Source organism: Quercus lobata, chromosome 4 (assembly GCF_001633185.2).
Source record: "Quercus lobata isolate SW786 chromosome 4, ValleyOak3.0 Primary Assembly, whole genome shotgun sequence".
Lineage (NCBI taxonomy): Eukaryota > Viridiplantae > Streptophyta > Magnoliopsida > Fagales > Fagaceae > Quercus > Quercus lobata.
In genome coordinates this window covers 1,087,220-1,110,644 of record NC_044907.1, presented here as the reverse complement: position 1 = coordinate 1,110,644, position 23,425 = coordinate 1,087,220, and the positions used below count along the sequence as shown (strand labels likewise).

Below are 23,425 nucleotides of genomic sequence, written 5' to 3'. Positions count from 1 at the left end.
AACTCAGTTGCTGCCATTGAAGTTTAAAGAAAACACAAGCGGGTGTGCTTGTATCTGGTGGTGAATCCAAGAAAGAAGGAGTCCGTGGATTCGAAGTTTTCACGTGGTCGTGTCAGTAAGTTCTACTGATGGGTAGCAATAAGAAGTTGAGCGTGGGGACTTGTAAGTCTTATTATATGAACTTCGATTCTTTCAAGATAGTGAATTCAAGTTTACCTTAAGGATAGTTAGGTCAAATCCTCCCCAGGTTTTTACCGGTTTGGTTTTCTGGGTGATCATATATTTGTGTTATTTATCTTTCCGCTGCTTTGCATGATATGATCTTTATGATTGTGATAACCTAGATTTGTTAAATTGGACTAAGTAACAACTTGGCTAATTACTTAGGTTAATTCAATTGTGTTTTTAAGGGGTCTAAAAACCATCAGAATCTTTTAATAGTTTTTATTAATGTAAGTGTAAACGAAAAAAAAATCACACGTACACAGTACACTTTCTATTATTTCTTCTTACTTGTTTTCTCAATCTCATTAACAATTCTAACATCCAAAATACATACTTTAGTAAACATTTTGCCCAAACCACAATTCACTCTCTATTTTTTCTTCTCTCTCATTTTCTCAATCTCATAAACAACTATAACACCCAATATGCATACTTACAAGTGTTGGTTTACATGTTTGACACATTGAATTACACAAAATGAATGCTTCAAGATATCCAAATACCCACAACATGCAAGGTTGACCTCATTAAAACCAGGAATTGATTTCAACATGGTATATGTAAAAGATAATTATATCTTATTTTTATATGACCGTAGGCATTTAATTAAAGAATCATGATCTCACTCACCGAGTCATATCTCTATTTTTCATATTACTGGGCTTTCACAAAAAAAAAAAAAAAAAAAAAAAACTTGACACAACCATGAGCATTGAGCACCTCCCATCACTTTCAAAATGACATGCGTAAAACTACTTCATTTATATGTCATGCATGAACTGTATTAATTAGTACAACTTTGATCTGGTCAATAAATTATTGCACCATAATCTTGCATTTTAGCTCTCGGTTTTAGCAATAAATTTTTCAGATAAGGGTATACCCAATTAAAACAAAAAACCTAATTCTTTTACCTCATTTATATATTGTAATAAGTTTATTTTTAAAATAAAAATAAAAATAAAAACCTGACGTGATGATTCCAATCATTCTTTATCCATTTTCTTAAATAGCTACATTCGAAAGGACTATTTTCTGCTTACATTTCTTTCTTCTTTTACATTTACCTAATCTTGTATGAAATAACGTCTCCATCTGTTGATAACAATAGGTTAGAAAAGCATGGAAATTCAAACAATGAGACAATCTCTCTCTCTCATCATGATTAATTAATGATTATGTAAAGCAGCCAGTGCTTATGGATTAATTAATGATTCACCTATTCTAATATCACCCATCCAGTTACCATCATTTTGGATGGGCCAAATACATGTGTGTTTATCAAATGTAGGAAACTATAGTGCTATGTGATAGTTTTTAGACCCCTTAAAAACACAATTGGATTAACCTAGGTAATTAGCCAAGTTGTTACTTAGTCCAAATTCCAAATCTAAGTTATCACAATCAAACAATCATATCATGCAAAGTAGCGGAAAGATAAAAAAACACAATGATGTGATCACCCAGGAAACCAAACCGGTAAAAACCTAGGGAGGATTTAACCTAACTATCCTCACGGTAAACCTGAATCCACTTATGAAAGAATCGAAGTTGTACAATAGGACCTAGACCGCTAACATCCTATTACTACCCACCAGTAGAAACTTACTGACATGACCACGTGCAAACTTCGAGATCACGAACTCCTTTTTTATTGGATTCTCCAGCAAGTACAAGCACACCCACTTGTGTTTCTTTAAACTTCTATGGCAGCAACTAAATGATCATCAAGTTCTTGAATGAATGTCCTTCTTGATAATCCTAAGCTTGTGTAAAGGAAAACTCCTCACAAATCTCACAAGAGATTTACACAAATAGCAATATAATTAACACTAAAACGTGGCTAGGGTTTAACTTATATACCTAGGGCAAAAATACAAAACCCTAAACGTTTTAAATAAACTAGGGCTGAGTTGAAATTCTACAGAAAACGCATTCTGCCCGAATTTTGATTATTCGAGCCTAAGCTTCGATCGATCGATCGAACCAGGCCGAAATGCTTTATTAAATCTGCATCAACTTGAATCCAACTTTACATAAATGAACCAACTTTGAGCAAGTCTAAACACGACTAAACATCTTGTTTTGATCATGGCTTGCCAACAATACATATTAGATTTCTAAATACATAAGATCCTAAGTCTTTATAACCTAACACTATGTTTTGGGTACAATTCTCAAGGAGGTGCTAGAAGAATAATGAGGATCAATAGGCCTTATAAATAGAGTTGTGGTGTAGCCTGTTGTGTGCGTAAGAGTTAATTAGAAGACAAAGTTTTGTCCGGCAAGAGAGTTAGAGAATAAGCTCTGTCTAATATGCTATTATGAAAGCACCTTTAGGTGTATTGGGGATTTGGGTTAGTTTATATTTGTGAGGTATATGAGAGTTTATGACTGGTTGTAATTATCATTGATAGTGGACATTTTTGTTTGGTGTCACTGGATATTTATGTATTGTTTTGCTTTCCATTTATTATTTTACACGTTTTTCACAAGGAAAATCCATTGAAATTGAGCTATTTTCTTTTAGAGCAGATGTCAAGCTAAAGAATGAGTCATTTCTAAATTTGGTACAATCCAGTAATACTTTTATACAAGACCAGAGATACTTTTTGTCCAAATCCTGACCCAGTTATTTCATTATCAAATGCTTCTAGATTGACCAAATTCTGATGCATATATTATCAATTAAATAACATAGCAAAATGCAATATTTTTTCTGAAGTAAAGGTGAAAAGATTCTGAACTAATCACTGTCCCCTTAACTTGAGTGATTACATGACTACTTTCACTGTCAACCATTGGCACATGCACAAGCTAGATTTTAGGAAGTTGTTAGAAGTAGAAGCCATGTGCTGTATGAAACATAGCATGTGATTAATATGCATTCCCAAATTTGATCTAGCCTAAGCAGCAGCACATCACAGTCCCTGCATCAATTAGGTATATTTATATACTTTAGTCAAAAACTTAGTGCTTAGAGTTGAGTATGGTGCCTTCATGTCTCATAATCCATGGTTTGGGTTTGGGAGAAGAACCATCTTCAAATTGCAATCTTAAGGATTGAGAAGTGGGTTATACTATTTTATATTGTGTTCTACTGTCAGTTGGTCTCAATACATTTTTTTTTTTTTTTTTTTTTGCTAGCATTGGTCTCAATACTTAAGGTTGTAATAGATTTACAAGCTAGCAAAAGAAAATCTTTTTTTGGTTGTAGAAGATAGATCAACTTTAGGATGGTTGACGACTTCCTTAGCAAAGGAGCCCCTACCAATATTGGAACATTTTGGTAGTAAAATGAAAATTCATAGCGATGGCCATTCTTTTGCATGTAGAGGAACCCAGTTGTTAAAAAGATCAAGATAGTCCATGAAAATAAAATTATACAAGCCCTTGTTTTCCCCCAAACTGTTAGGATGATTTTTTTGGCAGATATGAACACTAATCTGATTGTCCTAACAAACAAGCATGTATAATCCCTCCACCAGATCAAGTGTCAATTGTCCACTTAACTTGTCTTCCTTACTTCAGTTGAGTGTCCATGTGTAGTAAGCTCTATTGAGCTTACAAAAGAAATTAGTATCAAGTCTATTGACAATGTGCCAAAGTTATTTGCTAATCTTGTTAACCACAGACCATGGAGGGAGTTTGGAACTGATGCAAATAATTAAAATCAAGATCCAGTATCATTAGTTAGCTGTATCTCTTAAATAGCTCATGCAAGGACTAATTTCTCAGCTTGTAACTTTATAGTGCATGTATGTTTGCAAATACTATTTATCAGATAACTTCACTTATATTTTGCTAAATTTCTATATGTGTTTTCTCAATTTAAAAGGAAGTATAACTGGATCGGAGGGATTGGTCTTGTCATCAGCTTTTAAATTAAACCAGCCTTCAATCATACGAGACTGGCATGGTAGAAAGATATTTTTGAGTTTTCTGCTTTCATGGGCCACAAAAAGTTCTTAATTTTTTTTCCCGCTTTGGGGCCCGCCTGCCAGGGAAAGGGGGAGTACTGTGCAGCTTAGTAAAATCTTACCTGCAAAGCCTTTTTTGATAAAATGTTGAGCCCAAGCAATTTTCACATCTAAGAACAAATTTATATCATTAAACTCCTCTACGAAACGCCCCCAAAGTTTCTTAAAAGCTTTGGATCGAGTTTGGGTCAACAAAATGTTCAACCCATACCACCCGAGTAAGTGGATTTCTTTATTTCGATTTTTTTTTTTTCTTTTTGGGTATTTCTGCTTGTCTATCTCACCATTCTTATTCTTATTTAAGCTACATTTATTTTATGAGTTTCATTTAGCTAAATTTTAGTTTAATTAGTATGAAAACCAAATTCATTCTTGGTTTTTTATTTATAATGATTATATTAGTTAGTTTACATAATATACATATTTTAAATTATACAAGAAATATTTTTTTTAAAATTACATATCAAACACCAGAAAACATTCTCAAGCGCATTTTCAAGGTCGTTACCAAACACTGAAAAATAAGACAGTTTTCTAGAAAATGCTCTTTGGAAAATGAACCATTTTCTAGAAAATGTTAATGCTGAAACAAACAAAGCGTAAGTTCTAACAATTTCATGAAAATAACAACATAGGGGTGTATAACCACAACAGTCTCACAAGGATATATACCAGTGTGGTACTTTTTGAAGAGGCTGAATGCTTGAGGAAACAATATTGGCTGCCTACATATCAAGTTATAAAGGCAATTCCATTATTGTGTGAATATTAGCAAAAAATGGATAAGGTACAGCAAAGAATTATGCCTGATTAGATCAGGAAGCTCTAAACGTTTCCTCAAGGCTGGACAAGAAAGTAAATCCGAAGAGTAATTTTGAAAAATATTATCTAGACTAATTTTTTTTTTTTTTTGTCCCAAAAGTTTGCATGAATTTCTTTTTTTCATCCCTAAACTTTAATTTATTTTTTTTCCCTAAACTATTGAAAACATTACACCATTTGTCATTAAACTTTAAAATTTTCTCTTTTAGTCACTGAACTATTAAAAAAAGTTCTTTTATCATCACTAAACTTTAAAAAAAGTTATTTTATCATCACTAAACTTTAAAAAAATCTTCCATACTAAGTGTGTGACCAATAGTTTCTTGCCACTTGTTCATCCAATTCTATGCTTTTTACTACTGTATTTTTGGAGGTATCCAATTCTTCAATAGAGGGGTGGAGGGTATGCATGGGGAACAATAGGACACAAAAGGAAGGCAGTGTAGTGTGTATGCTAAAAGATATATACATACATACATTCGCAGACAAAGCAAAACCTCATATCATAAACAGTAGGTTGGAATCAGAAACTCATAATCAAAAAAGCTCTTCATCAACCACCACTATCAATGCAAGTGTCAAAAACATCTGGGAAGGGAAGGGAAGGGACTCTTATGAATTCCATACAAATTGGATTCTTAAGGAAATGAAAGCCCTATACCTATAAAACAGTAAATAAACATGTTCGCAAACACATTGTTTGTGTTTTGAAACTATGCAATGACAATAAAACGAACAAAAAACACCTCAATCAGAATCCAAGCTTGGTACGGCGCCAGTGCCTGCGCTTTGCATTGTACCTGAAACATAACCAATAACCAATAATAGGAAGAGTTAGTTAGAGTTAAACAGAGAATCAGAGACGAAGAAGCGGGAAATAGAGAGAACCTGATGGTATTGTCAGTCCTCATGCGGATCCAGTGAGGGATAGGCCTATTCTGTCTCATCTTCTTAGCCAGCTTCTTCTTAATCATGAATGTCTTGTGGGACGGCTGAGCATACAATAACACAATAATAATCATTCAGACCCATATCATAAAAGTTACTCAGTGACACACAGAGAGAGAGAGTAAGAACCATTTTTGCTCGCCGCTGCGAAAGAATCTGTTTCTGTTGGAGGTGGGTCGAAGTCGAAGATGATGAAACCCTAGGGTTTTGTTGGACTTCAGACTTCTTTTACATGGCCCGTTGCGCAAAATTTGAATTGGGCCTAAACAAATCCAAAACTTCTAGGCCGGTTGCGCAATATTTTAATTGGGCCTAAACAAATCCATCTCTTTGGGCCCAAGATAGAAACAACACAAATAGAACCCAGGTAGCTGAATGCCAAGGATTTGTAATTCAAAGACCCAATAACTTCAGGTTAATGAAGTGGGTTTTAATGGGTACAAGATGATTTTGACGAGAGGGGCCAGCCACAAAGGAGAGCCCAAATTGACAAGGAAATGATATGGGCCTTGAGCACCAAACCAACAACACTGTTACATGGACCAAGTTTATGGGTAAAATTTGGGAGAGATTCAATTGTAGTGGTTTAGTGGAAATGAAGAGCTAGTTCAGTTGCTTGTCATGGATTCCATGGGTGATTGCATGAGGGGGGCTTAGGGTCATGAGCCCACGTGGGCCCATGACAAGTGTTTGCTAGAAAACCAAGTTTAATTAGTTTCATTTGTTACGTTATAAAATATTTTTAGATGTAAAATGTTTTCGAGGGAAATATTTTCTTTTATTTGTTAGTCTTAGTTTCTATTTGATTTCTTGGGATTGATTGTATTTAACAAGAATTTTATAGGGTTTAAATTTTGTAATATGGTTTTGTCATGGAATTGCCAAAGTAGAAGATTGTTAAGTTTAGAGTTGGCAAATGTAATTGTCAAATGGATTTATGATCAATTCATACTAGTTTATTTAAATTGAAAACCTTACATCGATCTAAGCTCAATTGCCCCTTAATCGAGACTCAATCGGTCATGAATTGAGAGACTTGTGTCTAACATGTTTTATTGAAGTCAGTCTTGTGAATCTATTGAACCTTAATTGAAAACCTATAAAAGTGGCCTTTATGTGTGACTATTACATTCCTTATTATTGAAGCAAGTCTTGTGAATCTATTGAACCTTAATTGAAAACCTATAAAAGTGGCCTTTATGTGTGACTATTACATTCCTTACCAATGAGAAGTTAACCTAAATCACATAAATTTAAAGGAAAGAAAAAGAATGAATTTGATTGAAAGCTTGAAACCCTCATTAAAAATAAAAAAAATTAAAAAAAAAAACATTTACCTTGCATATAAAAATCCTTCAATCTAGATCAAAAGTATTCAACCAAAAACAAGGAAGAAAATTAAGAAAATTAATTGGATTAAAACCCTCATAGACAAAAAAAAAAAAAAAAACCTTTATAAACTTTGTATATTGTTTTAAAGAATTGTTGGATACAATAAAATTAGAACCTATAACAAATTATCGCTCTTTACTATCATATCAAGATATCAATTGGTTATAATTTAAAGTACGCAGGATTCAAACTCAAATATTTTTTCACAAAAGAAACTTTAACAAAGAATTTAGATAACTGAAACTTCATATTTTATTACTTTCGGTAATGATTATGGATAACATTTTCTATTGTAATAAGAATATTATAACAAGTTAATCTAATTATTAAAAGACTTAAAATTTGATTCAGTATAACAAATAGGTGATGATTAAATTGGTCATTAATTGAATATATCTCAAGTCTATAACAAATAGAACTTCTACAAAGTAATATATGTAATACTTCTTCTAAAAAATAAAGAAGTGAAAGCCAAATGCCTTGTAGCTGAATTAACACCTCCCCATGCACAAAGTGTTTGGGGGTCTAGGGGGAAAAATGTTAGAACTATGGGATTAGCAGCATGTTGTAATTATCTCTCTCTCTCTCTCTCTCTCTCTCTCTCTCTCTCTCTCTCTCTCTCTCTCTCTCTCTCTATATATATATATATATATATATATATAAAGGAGTGAAAACTCAATCCATCATGCATTTATTGTTTTGACATGTATGATTATAAGAACATTAATTGCAAGAGGAGCATGTTGTATGGTGCACGATATAAAAGCAGTGAGAACTTCAACAACTCTTTCTCAATAACAATCAATTACGATTACAAGAGGAGCATGTCAACTAGTTAACATATCATGCAACTTAGTTAGCTTGAGGAGGTATGTGCATCCATATTGGGGTGAGCTAATTCAGTTTATAGATAATGCATATAACACACCTGTGAATTTTAACTAGAGTAAAAATGATCAATTACAACCATTTCTTATCTAAAACCACCAATATCATAAACAGAAAAAAAAAAAAAAATATATATATATATATATATATGCACAAATATGAGGCTTCTAGTAGGTATTGTCATAAATTCACAAATATAGAGAGCAAAAGAACTTAATTCTAGTAAGCAAGCGTACAAAATTAGATGAATCAAATATGCTGATAAAAAGTAGGAGCACAAAACAAACCAACACATTGGGAATCAGATATGAGCAACAAATCCAGAAAACTTTCAAACATTGATGTTTCAACCATTTTTTTAATTATAAAAATGATCCAAATTCAGAAAAGGTGCCACCAATCACTAACAACAAATTTAGATTTGATTATCAATACATTTAACATAAGTAATGACCACCAAACTTCATAGTAGTGGCATGGAAAAAAAGCAAACATTATATGACTTAAAAAACCAACAAAGTCAATCGGTTTACAAGCATACAAAAACCAGCTAAGGGAATGGGAGACATTACATATCTTCTGTTTTGACATCTTTTTTTGGTGGACAATAAGTGGGATGGGGGATTCAAACCAAGGTGGTCAATACCTTACCGTACTTGCCGGTACCACCGATATGTATCGTACCGATACATGCACCAATAAGGAAACATCAACATTTCGTACCGGTTTAAATACCGGCCGTGTATCGACCATATTAGGTGATTTTGGGTGTTTCAGTCGGTATAAAACGGTACAGAAATAAATGTTTTTTTTTTTTTTTCCAGTTTTGTAATTTTTGAATTTTTGTAAGGACCAAATGGTAATTTATTTGCATTAACTTATTAGTATTATTTGTTTTCTTAGTATGCTAAAGTATAAAGTCTAAAACCAATAATAATTTGTTCTGAATTGAGGTAATGTTTTAAGGTAAACTTTTATTTTTATTATGACGGTAAACTCGAAATGGTACACCAATATTGACCGATATCGAAATACATTGTTTCACTGATCAAATCGGTATAGCCACTGATACGAGATTGACTCCCTTCATTCAAACCCAACTTTTCCTCAATACAAAAACTAGGCAATGCCACTAAACTACAAGGCTTGTGGCCCATTCTACTAACAAATTTAAACTGATAGAAACAATAAAATGAAACAGTGCAAGCCAAAACAAATGGACCAAAAATCAATGACATTCAATCATCAAACAAATAGTAACCTACATGCAGTTGGTTGATATCTCAACACCAAACCAATATGGGTTTGAGGTGACAATGATTCAACCCTCAAGAGTGGCAACAATTACTTTCCACTACATACTATCTAAAGACTTTGAACTGTAGAGGAAGCCAAATTTAGTTGATGAGAATTGGAATTCAAGAAAATTATGCCCCTGAGGATGATTATATTGCTGTCATATGGCCCTATAAAAATGGAAAGATAGGATTTACATTTACTTAAGGTTATTATGCTTTGCCTGGGTTCAATAACGTGAACCTTTAACTCAAGTGAGGGCATGAAAGTGTTAATTTTAGGACTCATTGGGATTCTATTTGTAGTGTGTGTGTGTGTGTTTTTTTATAATTTTTTTATAAGTAATAAAAATATATCATTAAAGGAATTCTATTTGTAGTGTGTTATGACTTTGTCTTGTTGTTGTGTTTTGGTTGTTGATATCTTTGTCATGTAGTTGTGGTTTGTTATGACTCTGTAGTTTATGTCTTGGTTGATATTTTTGTACTGCACGTTTCTTAGCTTTCAATAAAATCCTCTTTAATGCAAAAAAGAAAAGAAAAGAGAGAGGTAATTATGCTTTGTAAAAGCACAAGTGTATGAATTGTTTTCCAACCTAACTCAACACGGCTCAAGGTTTTTATTTATAATAGAATTTGTACATATACAAAATATGAAATACAAGAGTGTTTGAAATATACAACTTTATCCTAATAGATATAGAATTTGAAGCTGTGTTTGAATTGGGTGAAAATTGTTTCCGGAAATCATTTTCCGTAAAACCGGAGTGTTTGGCTGTCACGGAAAATATCATTTTCCAGAAAATGACTTCCGGTTGACCAATATTTTCACCTTTGATCCGGAAATCATTTTCTCCCCTCATTTTCACTTCAAATTACTTTCGGAGAGAGAGAGAGAAGAGAGAGCCCAGATCGCGCCGCGCCGCGCCGACGAGCGGCGCGATCGACAATCGCCCCGCTCGTCCGACGATCGCGCCGCTCGTCCGACGATCGCGCCGCTTGTCCGACGATCGCACCGCGCCAACGAGCGGTGCGGTGCACGATCGCGATCGATGAGATCGCGCTGTGCGATCGTCGATCGAGCGACGCGATCGACGAGCGCGCTCGTCGGACGATCGTACTGCTCGTCGGACGCTCGTCAGACGAGCGTTTTGCCGGATTTGATGCATTTTCTGGTAAAATGTTTAAATGAACCAAACACCAAAATTAATTTTCCGGAAAATGAATTTTGTGACAGCCAAACACATGAAAACATATTCCTTTCTGGAAAATAGAATTTCCAGAAAATAGAAAATTTTCCGGAAATGGTTTTACGCGAACCAAACACAGCCTGAAATACAAAGGTATTTGAGATGGAAACAACTTTATCCTATCTTATCACAATTCTAGAGTTATTAGGATTTGTATCTTATATTCTATGTTATCACTTGATCATAATCGTAATGCAACTGCAATGGATATGGACTAGTTGTTATCCTTAACATGCTTTGAAAATCTTAAGATCCTCTTTCAAACATGCTTGTAATAAATTTTAGCACCTTCGGCAATGATCTTGAGCCTACAAGTCACTAGTTAAAAGTGATTTTCAACATAATCATCGTGCTTTTATATATATATATATATATATATATATATATATTATAGAATTTCAATTTTAGCATTAGATAGATTGAAATTACTTTGGTTTCTTATGCCAGTGCTGCTTTTGAACTAATTTGGTTTTTTTTTTTTAGGTGATGAACTTGCAAAATCTCTTCTTCCTTGACATTTTACGAGATGAGGAACAAGGTTTTGACAATAGCATTTTGATGGTCACTCCACATTTAGACGTGAATGCCCATCAATCTCCACCCTAAGTTGAAATGGGATAATCTACACTCTCCATTGAAAAAAAAACAACTACTAAGAAAAGTCAACGGGGAAATAACTTCACTTTAGATGAAAACATTAAGCTAGTGTTGGCATGACTCTATGTCAGCTTAGATGTTGTGACCTCGATTGATTAAAAACATGAAACATTTTGGGATAGAATTTGGTCCACCTTCCGCAAAGACAAGAAATTTAACCGCTCCAAGGACTCTTTAAGTAGTCGGTAGCCAACAATTCAAAAGGAGATCAACAAGTTTTGTGGATTCTTGGCCCAAATTGAGAACTAGAATGAAAATGGTAAAATTGAGCAAGACAAGGTACTGAAAGTTTTATGATACTCATTATTTTTAATTTGTTACTTTTGTAGATTGATGATGCAAAAACTATGTATAGAAGTAATAGCGAAAACTCATTTCAATTGGAACATTGTTGGAATATTTTAAGGAATGAAGCTAAATGGTTGAATTTAAGGGATAATGTGAAGGTCCGCGCAAGACAGCTAGCCACATAATCTTGCCCTACTTTTGCAAGCTCAATAAATCTAGACGAAGATAATGATGAGATAAATTTCGGCAAAACCTTGGAGAGACCCATAAGCAAGAAGGCCGAAAAGGAGAAATTAAAGAAAAGAAAGATTAGCGATGATGTGGTCCCAATACTTTCCTTCCAATTGGATGAAATCAAGGAACAAAAGAAGAGAATGCATGATGAGAAAAAGGAAAGTATGCACATTGCATTAGAAGAACGAAAAGAGATAATGCGCATCGCCTCAAAAGAATGAAGAGAATTGATTCGTATCAAGGAAGGAAAGAATGAAGTAGAAAAGCTGAAAGTGGATGATGAAATTATGATGAAAGATACAAGAAACATGGATCTTGAGCAAAAATAGTACATTCATCTACGTTGGATGGAAATCTTAGGGATGTTAAAGTCTAAACATTAATTTGAATATTATTATTGACAATATCTAACCAAGTAATTTTTGTAGAGTGCAAAGATACTAGCACTTGGTTGACATAGATAATTTGATGTTAGATTTCTCTATTGTAGTATTTATTTGTGCAGGGAACATGATAGTTCAATATCAATTCATGTTAGATATATTTTTTGTAGTATGTACTTATGCAAGAATAATAGCAATGTTATAATTTTTGTATTGTGCAAGGATAATAGTACTTGGTTATTCAAGAAAATTTGATAGCATGTATGTGATTTGATAGCACTTTTGCATTTGTTATTGCTTTCGTTATTGTTCCTCCAAAAGGTATCAATGGATAATAGCAATGTTTGTGTGAAGTATCTCTTCTTTATTGCATCTGTGGCATTTGGATGGTGATGAGTATGCCTACTAGTTTCATTCCTCATAGCTGCATGTGTTCTGCTTATGTGCACACCATTGTATGCTATGTTTCTTATATCTGGTCAGGATACTATATATTCGTTTCTTGTGCCTAATTATGAATTATCATTGCAAGTTGGGTTTTGTTTGTGATGATAAGAGGAATAAGCTGCCATCTTAACATAGTTCCAAAGGAAAGAGTTCCTAAAGTTGCATCTGATAATTTTCCTTCACGATTTAAGACTTTAATTTTTGTATACCAATATCAAACACAAACATGGTAGATTATCAACAGTAGCCACCAAATCTCACATATGGTCGCACACCAAAAAAAATTATATATTTTTCTTAATACAAAAATCAAAATTGAAAATTAGATTACAATTTTACTTGACTATGTATTGTCTTTTTCAAGATAAAGTAAGCCACATTTTTCCTAAAAATATAATAAATTTTCACTTTTTATTATAGAATTTTATATTTGAACCATAATATTTGATTGTTTATATTAAATTAACCTTAGTTTGGCTAGTATTATTTCTTTAAATTAACCCTAATTGTATTAAATAAATTTATTAAGTTAAGCCTCAAAGTACATCAAGCCCACCTTACCGCTGGGATCCTGGCCATCAAGTGGACCTTGTATATGGAAGGGTGGCTTGGGATTGTCTGAATATTGTGGTCTTGGACCAAATCGATGAGTCAATCCTGGGCTCTGCGGGCTGCACGAAGGCCCATCCATTTTGGATGCATGAGACTTCATCCCATCAATAATAAGTTTTTGAGATTGGCATTCATAATGTATCACGAAAATTTGTCTAAAATATAAGGAAATAATTTGTAGCATTTCAAAAAATGTTAGGATGCCTAATTTGACCAATGGTAGACATGAAATTCAGTCCTCGCAGGATCAATCCATTGCATGTAATAAGTAAGTCTTTTTTCTTGAAGAAGTAGATTTCAATTTACTCCTAATTCTCCTCCTACCAATAAAGTTATATATATATATATATGGAGTATTTTTTTTTTTTTTTTTGAGAAATAAAGTTATATATTGACAAATGACAAAGTACTTTGCAAGTGGGCGTTACTTTTAACTCCTCTTTTTTTTTTTTTTTTTTTTGATAAGATTTTATTTTTTATTTTTATTTTTTTTAACTCCTCTTATCTTTTAGTTCAGTGCTGTAGGATGCTTCCTAGCTAGTGTTGATGTTATGATTGTTATCTCAATTTTGTCTCTTTATCACTTCTTTCCCTTTCAACCAACACTAAAAACTAAAAAGTGACGACTCATCATATTTATCAGTTCATGGCCTTAATTTTAATTTAAAATCAATTGAAACTCTTTTTTTCTTTTTTTCTTTTTTAATAAAAAGAATCAAAACTCCTCTTTAGATATCAAAATCTAAGAGTTGGTTTAGTGGTTCCTATGATTTCATGATATCTATAAGATCCTAAATTTGAAACCTTTTGCCCTCTCCTTGAGGCCACTCTAAGGATTTTTTTTTTTTTCTTGTAATAATCCAGTGTGTGTGGGACGGGAGGACTGCACTTTGCGCATGCTTATACTTGAAGAAGTCTAGATACCCTAATTTATATATTAAAAAAAAATGCTAAACAACTACTACAAAAAGGTTATATAATAATATGTTAATAAATGTGATTAATGTCACTTCAACTACTAATAAATAAAGGAAAATACTAAAATTATTACAAGTTTTATTTATTATAAAAGGTTAACAAGCTAATATAATGTGATAATGATTATGATTCGTGGACTTCAATAACATAATAAATGAATGTCATAAATGTTTTTATGTGATTGATAATGTTGTAATAAAATTTGTAATAACTTTAATATTTTATATTAGTTTATAAGGTTTATACAATAAATTTGTAATATCTTTAATTGCATCACTCAATTATTTAAGGATTAGAATAGATATTTATCCACCACCGCACTTGTTAGGTGGAATGGTACTTATCCACGGATGGGTGTGTGGGGATTTAGGAGGGAGGTGTTTGAGCTGCAGAATAAGCTGTAATAAATATTTCTAACCATCTAAAATACAAAGATATTTACCCAAATGTCTTATTGCAAATTTAATTTGTTGTCATTTAGATAAGAGGTTTCTGTTCAGTAACTCATATATGAAACTCATTCAACTTAGAACAAAAAGAAACTATATATATTTGAGAATTTGAGCAAGACGTACGTGATGCTTGACATAGTTCTTTGGTTAAGATAGAGTTTACACTTCTTTGCCATAAGCTTTACTTAAAGTCAAAATTATATCTCATCCATTTGAAAAATGGTGTAATTAATTGACCGACATGCTGAATAGTAGTGCAGAAGAGTTTGTGATAACATAGCAAACGACAAATTAAATAGAAAGATGGAGTTGGACAATGCTACTATGCATGGGATGTCATCTTCTGTTTAATTGGTTGCCTGTCTGTCTTGATAGGTAATAAAGAGTCGGGATTCATCAGGACCATATATTTTTTTAGTCGGACCCGCAGTAGCTTAACATCACATCCATTATAGTGGTACGTATGATCATTTTCCATTCATTTCTCTGTACTCTTCAATAATTCCCTGCTTTTACTTCCTTTTTACTCTCAACTGATCCAGTGTTATGTGTATAATATATAATGGTTAGAAAAAGAGAATTTGAAGCCTCGACGTCTCTCCCTCTCTGTGTTAATAAAAGTGTGTTAGAAGATTCTTGACAAAGAATTATTATCTCAATGGTTGAAATTACGTGCTCTCCTTAATTTGTCTCTTTGAATAATGCCTGCTATATATAGAGAGAGGCGCTAGCTTTACATCTTTTTATCATTAGTAGCGTCACATCAATTATAAAACTAGGTGCTGTGATCATTTCCCATTTCTCCCTATCATTCAATAATTCCCTTCCTTTGTCTCTTTTAGTCTTAGTCTTAGTCTTAGATAAGGAGAGAGAGAGAGAGAGAGAGAGAGAGATTGTCTCATTGTTTGAATTTCCATGCTTTTCTAAACTATTGTTATCGACAGATGGAGACGTTATTCATACAACGTTTACCTAATCTTGTACAACATGTGACTATAGTCACAAGATTAGATAAATGTAAAAGAAGAAAGAAATGTAAGCAGAAAATAGTCCTTTCGAATGTAGCTATTTAAGAAAATGGATAAAGAATGATTGGAATCATCACGTCAGGTTTTTATTTTTTTTTTTCCTTAAAAAAAAAAAACTTATTCAATATATAAATGAGGTAAAAGAATTAGGGTTTTTGTTTTAATCGGTTATACCCTTATCTAAAAAATTTACTGCTAAAACCGAGAGCTAAAATGCAAGATTATGGTGCAATAATTTATTGACCAGATCAAAGTTGTACTAATTACTACAGTTCATGCATGACATATAAATGAAGTAGTTTTACGCTTGTCATTTTGAAAGTGATGGGAGGTGCTCAATGTTCATGTTTTTTTTTTTTTTTTTTTTTTTTTTTGAGAAAGCCCAGTAATATGAAAATTAGAGATATGACTCGGTGAGTGAGATCATGATTCTTTAATTAAATGCCTACGGTCATATAAACATAAGATATAATTATCTTTTATATATACCATGGTGAAATCAATTCCTGGTTTTAATGAGGTCAACCTCGCATGTTGTGGGTATTTGGATATCTTGAAGCATTCATTTTGTGTAATTCAATGTGTCATACATGTAAACCAACACTTGTAAGCATGCATATTGGGTGTTATAGTTGTTTATGAGATTGAGAAAATGAGAGCGAAGAAAAAATAGAGAGTGAATTGTGGTTTGGGAAAAATGTTTACTAAAGTATGTATTTTGGATGTTAGAATTGTTAATGAGATTGAGAAAACGAGTAAGAAGAAATAATAGAAAGTGTACTGTGTACGTTTTTTTTTTTTTTTTTTTTTCGTTTACCCTAATTACATCTAAAAGATTCTTCCCCCCCCCCAAAAAAAAAAAAAAAGTTCTAAAAGGATTATATATGTACCATATAATAAATTGTCATTTTACAATGAGGCTGTTAGATATATTTATAGAGATACTAATCATAAGCTAACTTGACATTAAAATATTTATAGTTATAATGTACAATACAAGTAGTACTGATAAATTGAGTATGGATTAACTAAAATGGACATGAATCTTGGGTGTTTAACATTGATGCTTATAATACACCTTATGAAATGGCTCACTGACGTCTTCAAGGGCGTTTAGCATTGATGTTTTTTTTTTTTTTTTGATGGGGAAATAAGAAGATTCATTCATTTGAAATTGAGTTACAACAGAGAGAAACAGAGAGGACATAACAAGCACAACAGAGACCTACAAGCCACAATCCTCTAAGATTACATGCCTCACAAAACTTGGACACATATCCTTCCAAATCCGGGAGACACCAGAGGAGCTGGCAGCTCTTGCTAAATCATGGGCTGCTCTGTTGCCACTCCTTTTCAAATGCTGAAAAGAGCACCAGGTGAAGGAGGAGGAGACATCTTTGATGTTCTGAATGATGTGCCCCTGTTCACTGCCGGTATCACAGCTAGAAATACCCTGAATAACTGATAGGGCATCGGACTCCACAAGGACATGAGAGATTCCCATAGCTGAAGCAAGCAGCACCCCTTCTTGCAGCGCCAAAGCTTCAGTAGTTTCTGCAGAGAAAGCCGTCTGTAGGACTTTGCTTGACGCTGCAATGAGAGAGCCCAAACAGTCGCGAATCACTACACCAATACAAGAGGGTCTATCATCATCAAAAGCAGCGCCATCAACATTAACCTTGTAGAAACCCGGGGGAGGGGCTTGCCAAACCGATGGGGAAGGAGGCGGAGAAAAAACAGGGAGGGTGCAAGCAGCTTTGTACTCGCCCAGTGTTCTATTTGCCATCTCCCAAACCTGCCCTGGAGGAGTGCCAGAGTCATCAAAAATAGCTTGATTGCGGTTCCACCAGATGGACCAAGCCACTGCAAAGAAAAGTTCCAGGTCATTTGGGGAACCTTTATCAATAAAGTCAAGAACAATGTCCATAGGATCTCTGGCTGAGTGAAGTACATCAACTGGACAATTGTGCCAATATGTCCAGGTTAGCTTAGCATGATCACAAAGGAAGAGAGCATGGGCAGTGGATTCAACAGCCGTGTCGCAAAGAGGGCAGAAACTTGAGCAATGAATACCCCTGTGACTTAAATTGAACATAGTGGGAAGGCCATTGACACAAAGACGCCAAGCAAAAATTTTGAGTTTTTGAGGAACTTTTTGACTCCAAATCCTTTTCCACAGCAGCGTTTTTGAATTTGATGAGGAACACTCCCCAACCTCATTTGAGTCCACAAGGGAAGAAGCAATGTGGTATGCACTTTTGACAGTAAAGACCCCTCGCTTATTGCCAATCCAAATAAGTTTGTCTTCGGGGAGATTATAATTAAGGGGAATTTTTAAGATCTTGCTAGCATCATAAGGCAAAAACATGGACTTGACCAAATCTACCATTTGGTATCATTATCAATAAGGGAAGATACCATAGGATAGTCATCAAAATCAGTTTGGGGCGTAATCACTTTGAAAGAGGAGGGCGTTGGCAGCCACTTATCCTCCCAAATATGAATTCGACGGTCGTTACCCACCCTCCACCTAGTGCCACTCTTAATCACCTCAAGACTATTGTGAATACTTCGCCAAGCGTAAGAGGGATTGCTTCCTTTTTTGGAGTTGAGGACTTCATCATGGGGAAAATATTTGGCTTTAAATATCCGAGCCATCAAGGTGTTTGGGTTGGTGAGGATTCTCCAACCTTGCTTAGCCAACATGGCAAGGTTGAAAGCTTGGATGTTTCTAAAACCCATACCGCCATGGAACTTTGATTTACACATCTTCTTCCAAGTAACCCATGATATTTTGTTCTCATCACCCCTTTGCCCCCACCAGAAATTCCTCATCAAATTTTCAAGGTCTTTGCAAAGTGTCTTAGGGAGTTGGAAGCAACTCATTGTGTACGTAGGCACTGCTTGGGCAACCGCCTTGATAAGGATCTCTCTCCCTCCAATTGAAAGGAGCTTTCCCTTCCAACCAGCCAGCTTTTTCGCCACCCTTTCCTTAACTTCCGCAAACACCAATGCCTTAGATTTTCCAATGATAGAGGGGAGCCCCAAGTATTTATAGTGCCTGGAGTCTTGCATTGGCCCAAGGATATTTAAAATGCATTCCTTTCTCTCTTGCGGGGTGTTAGGGCTGAAAAAGACGGAAGACTTGTCGGTATTGATTTTTTGCCCCGAGGCCGCTTCATAGCGGCTGAGGATGTCAACAAGATGCTGGCATTCTTGGACCGATGCTTTGCAAAAAAAGAGGCTATCGTCGGCGAAGAAGAGGTGAGTGAGGGAAGGGCAGCCCCTGCCGATAGTAATTCCATTAATTTGCTTGTCTCGAGCAGCTTTGTGAAAAAGAGCGGAGAGGCCTTCCGCACAAAGAAGAAAGAGGTAGGGGGAGAGGGGATCCCCCTGCCTTATGCCTCTTGTGGGGGTAATGTTTCCACAAGCCTCACCATTGATAATAACTGAGTAGGACACAGAAGAGATGCAATTCATAATCAGGTCCACCCATTTTTTAGCAAAGCCCATCTTAATCATAACCTCATAAATAAAGTTCCACTCTACTCTATCAAAAGCTTTACTCATATCTAGCTTAATAGACATGTAACTTTCCTTCCCCTCATTCTTGTGTTTTAAATAATGCATAAATTCAAAGGCTATTAAGATATTATCCGAAATAAGACGACCCGGAATGAAAGCACTTTGATTTTCAGTGATGATACTTGGGAGGATTAGTTTGAGTCTATTAGCAAGAACTTTTGATATGAGTTTGTATGTAGTGTTGCATAGGCTAATTGGGCGGAAGTTTGTCATTTTTGAGGGCTGGTTGGATTTTGGGATAAGGGCAATATTAGTCTTATTAATTTCAGATATAGGCATATTTGAGTTTAAGACATTTAAAACCATGTTTGTGATATTTAACCCTACAATGTCCCAATATTTATGGAAAAAGATTGCAGACATACCATCCGGTCCAGGAGCTTTGGTTGGGTGGAGCTGCTTGAGAGCAATAGTGACTTCATCTCTTGTAAAGGCCTTGGTGAGCTCAGCATTCATATCCTCCGTAACACACCTAGGTAATGCATGGGTGACTTCATTAATTCCACGTGGAGAAGAGGTGGAAAAAATCTTCTCAAAATATGATATTGCAGCAGCAGTGATGCTGTCCTTATTCTCACACCAAACACCGTCCTCATTCCAAAGCCCCAAAATGGTGTTTTTTTTCCTTCTTTCCGAGGCATGGGCGTGAAAAAACTTTGTGTTTCGGTCCCCTTCCTTGTACCAATGAGTCTTGCTGCGCTGTCTCCAAATGATCTCTTCACTATCCAACAGATCATTGATTTCCCTTCTAAGCTGGTTGACTTCAGCCCTTTTATTGCCTCTGTCATCAATGGAAAGAGATGAGAGGGCTCTTTTCTTTTCTTGGATTTTCTTTGTAATATTTCCCACTACATTCTGGTTCCAAGTTGAAAGAGCAGCAGCACATCTTTGTAGGTTGGAAGCAATCCCATCCGGCGTGATGGCAAGGGTGCCGGAGTTCCAGGCAGCATCGATGACTTCTCTGCAATCATCTCTTTTGGTCCACATCGCCTCAAAATGGAACCTACGATTGCGCTTATTAACCGGGCGGGAGGGGTCTGTGGTGATAAGAATACAATGGTCTGATGTTGATTCAACCAAATGATGCACGATTGGATCCTTGAAATGATTAAGCCACTCAGAGTTTGCAAATGCTCTGTCCAAACGGAGCAAAATTCTGCTGCTCCCCTCCTTCATATTGCACCAGGTAAAATCAGGGCCACAAAACCCCAAATCCTTAAAACCACAAAAATTCACAACTTGCCGGAATTTGTCCATTTGGCATTGAGAACGAAGAGCACCACCTGCTTTTTCAGTCATTGAAAGAATTTCATTAAAGTCACCACAGCAAAACCAGGGAAAATTAAACTGACTATTAAGAAAAGAAAGGAGTTTCCAGGAATCTTCCCTAAGATGAGTTTCAGGATGCCCGTAAAACCCAGTGAACCTCCACAAAAAACCATTGCTAGATTCTGTAATAACCGCATCAATGTGATAGTCTGAATAGCTCTTAATTTCCAGAACAGTGTCACTGGACCATAGCAGAGCAAGGCCACCCCTACGTCCCCTACTAGGAACAATAAGCCCATTTGAAAAACCCAGCTTGTACTTAACTTTCTCCATACGCCTACTGATCAATTTTGTCTCCGAGAGGAAGACGAGTTTGGGATTCCAGCGCCGCAAATAATCACGGAGCGCAAAAACTGTCCGGGGGTTCCCAATTCCCTGACAGTTCCAACAAAGGTAATTCATTGCTCCCGGCGGTGCTGCTCAGCAGTCACCGCCGATCTCTCAATGTTATTTTGTGCTTCAGTTTGACATGACTCACGTTGTTTCTTCTGGGGCTTGTTTACGTTCTCTGCTAAAGTCTCACACGTAACTGCTCTTTTGGAACCTGAGAGCCTAATTGGACTTTGGTCATTAAGACTAGTGTTTTGTGTTTCTTTTCCTTGGGCTCTAGCAATCCTTTTAATGCTTCTTCTTTTCGGGCTTAAAGAAATGTTGCTGGACTCACTAATAGATGTGGGGTTGCTAATGGGCTCCTTTGTATTTGAAGTGGTGCTAGTGGGCTCACTTGCAAGGGAGGAGTTGTTAATGGGTTTCTTTGGGCTGGCTGGTTTATGGGCCTCTGATGCATGCTTAAAACAGCCCACAGCAGAAGGCAAGGCTTCTGCTTCCTTCCTTGCCTCAACCGGCATTTGGGCATCACGTGAAAGTTTTGCTAGAGAGGGTGCAGGGCTCAAGGAACGTACCGTGTTGTCACTTCTCTGTTTTTCCGTTGACAGTGTGTCTAACGTGTAGCCTTGGTCCTGGTTCATGTTATTGGAGCTTGCGTGATTTGACTGGGCAGATGAGAGCCCCATCTTCTCCGATCCCATGCTCGCCGGACTGGTGTTCATCGGATAAAACCGATTACCAAGGTCCTCATTCATTCGTTCTTCATGCCCACTACTGCTCGCAGCTTTTTGTTTCTCCAAGCCTCCCCTGGTTCCATTGTTTGCACGGAGCCAATCTCCATATTGCCTGCTGCATTCGGATCTGTCTTGAGAACTAGAGCAGTGCTTTTCATCATGACCCAATATTCCACAAAGAAAGCAGAAGTTTGGGAGCCTTTCATATTTGAAGGTGACCCAATGTTTGTCTCCTTCCATGTTTACAATGTTTCCACCCCTTCGAAGAGGCTTGTCAATGGGGATGTCCACTCGTATTCGCAAAAATTTTGCTTGTTCCGACAACCAAGAACGTCTATCTGATTCAATATATTTGCCCAGCTTGCTGCCAAGATCCTTTCCAACTTCCTCTGTCATACTTTCAAATGGAAGACCCTAAACTTGGATCCAGAGAGGAGAATGAGTGAAAGAGATGTTTGTTACTGATAAACCTTTCCTCCATCTGCAAAGGAGCAGGAGGTTATTATTGAAATTCCAGGGACCATTTCTCTCAACCCATTCTAGTTGATAACTTGAGCTAAATTTGAACTGAAAAATATTTTTTCCAACATCAACGATCCGTAAATCCGAACCCATCTTCCAAACTGATCTGAGAGTTGATTTAAAAGCTCTCATGTTTTGGTTTCTGTCAGCTAGAAGCCGGCCAAACAGACTCAGCTCGCACTCTTCTAAGAGGTTTGAGCTGTTAGCAGATGATATGGAGATTTCTTCTTCTTCCTCTTTAGTAAGTTGGAGATGCTGCAACCCATCAATAACTACTTGTTCCATCTCAATGGCTGTGGAATATCAAGCCCCAAGGGCTACTAGAGACCCAGACTGGACCCGTATCAGATGAGGGAGTGAGAGACTCGTGCTAGAGCGAGAGAAAGGAGCTCCTACTGAGGGAGAGTTTGAAGCACGCCCGTTTAGCATTGATGTTTACACCTTATGAATCTTGGGTGTTTAACATTGATGTTTTTTCTACAACCTGTGACTTTATATTGGAGGAACATATACAATGTTAATAACGTGTTGGGTCATGTGGCATGAGGTTGATGAGTCTTTATTGAAAACCTCATTTTTTAATTTAGATATAGATTCCTAAGTCTATAGGTTTGATTAGACAATACTCAAGGTGCTGCAAGTCAGAATACAAGAATATTCAAGCTGCAAAAAGAAGAGTTGAATTTTAGTGAAACTCGACAAATTGAAAGTAAGCTTCAACTGATCAAAAATTGCAAACATGAAATTTCTGCAAAATTCTCTTTCAGCCAAAACTCTACTTAAATGTTTTGGGTTTCAAGTGAAACACTTCTAGTATATAAAGGAAACCCTAAGGCACATTTTAAAGGGAGTTTTTAGAGAGAGAAGAGTGCATCTTGTGCCTTCTATTGTAGATCTAGGGTTTTTGTACCCAAAGCTTTCTTAAATCTTCTACCGGCAATATTCCTTGAAGAAACTCAAGATCCGGTGTTGTAAAAGTTGCTGCCATACAAGATCAACTACTGACGATGATCCAAAACCTTTGAGTGGGATCTCAAAGTCACAAACGT

General features: G+C 35.7%; 3 protein-coding genes across 4 annotated transcripts; all 3 read right to left on the bottom strand.

The window, feature by feature from the left end:
• Positions 1–5,544: 5,544 nt before the first annotated feature.
• LOC115987492 (60S ribosomal protein L39-3) lies at positions 5,545–6,163 on the bottom strand. 2 transcript variants are annotated; one of them, XM_031111055.1, is made up of 3 exons: positions 6,105–6,163; positions 5,916–6,019; positions 5,545–5,827 (listed from the first exon to the last, which is right to left on the bottom strand). In XM_031111055.1, the coding sequence occupies exons 1-3, from the start codon at positions 6,105–6,107 to the stop codon at positions 5,779–5,781; spliced, it is 156 nt and encodes a 51-aa protein (XP_030966915.1). In that variant the 5' UTR covers positions 6,108–6,163; the 3' UTR covers positions 5,545–5,778. The 2 variants fall into 2 exon arrangements, with proteins under 2 accessions (XP_030966915.1, XP_030966914.1); XM_031111054.1 differs by lacking the exon at positions 6,105–6,163 and having other exon boundaries at positions 5,916–6,098.
• A 10,941-nt stretch (positions 6,164–17,104) lies between these two features.
• LOC115988151 lies at positions 17,105–18,247 on the bottom strand. The gene has a single exon (XM_031111795.1). The coding sequence runs from the start codon at positions 18,245–18,247 to the stop codon at positions 17,105–17,107; it is 1,143 nt and encodes a 380-aa protein (XP_030967655.1).
• Positions 18,248–18,261: 14 nt separating this feature from the next.
• LOC115988147 lies at positions 18,262–21,195 on the bottom strand. The gene is made up of 2 exons (XM_031111793.1): positions 19,830–21,195; positions 18,262–19,328 (listed from the first exon to the last, which is right to left on the bottom strand). Exons 1-2 carry the CDS (start codon positions 21,193–21,195, stop codon positions 18,262–18,264), a joined length of 2,433 nt encoding a protein of 810 aa, XP_030967653.1.
• Positions 21,196–23,425: the final 2,230 nt, after the last annotated feature.

What these genes read in the sequence shown, in the direction of transcription:
- LOC115988147 (XM_031111793.1), bottom strand. Translation starts at nt 21,195, where the DNA reads ATGAATTACCTTTGTTGGAACTGTCAGGGAATTGGGAACCCCCGGACA. An exon ending in CAAAGCTCCTGGACCGGATG is followed by an intron (nt 19,329 to 19,829) that starts GTATGTCTGCAA and finishes TGTCCTACTCAG; the next exon opens with TTATTATCAATGGTGAGGCT.
- LOC115988151 (XM_031111795.1), bottom strand. Translation starts at nt 18,247, where the DNA reads ATGTTTTTGCCTTATGATGCTAGCAAGATCTTAAAAATTCCCCTTAAT.
- LOC115987492 (XM_031111054.1), bottom strand. Translation starts at nt 6,049, where the DNA reads ATGATTATTATTGTGTTATTGTATGCTCAGCCGTCCCACAAGACATTC. An exon ending in AGGACTGACAATACCATCAG is followed by an intron (nt 5,828 to 5,915) that starts GTTCTCTCTATT and finishes GTTATGTTTCAG; the next exon opens with GTACAATGCAAAGCGCAGGC.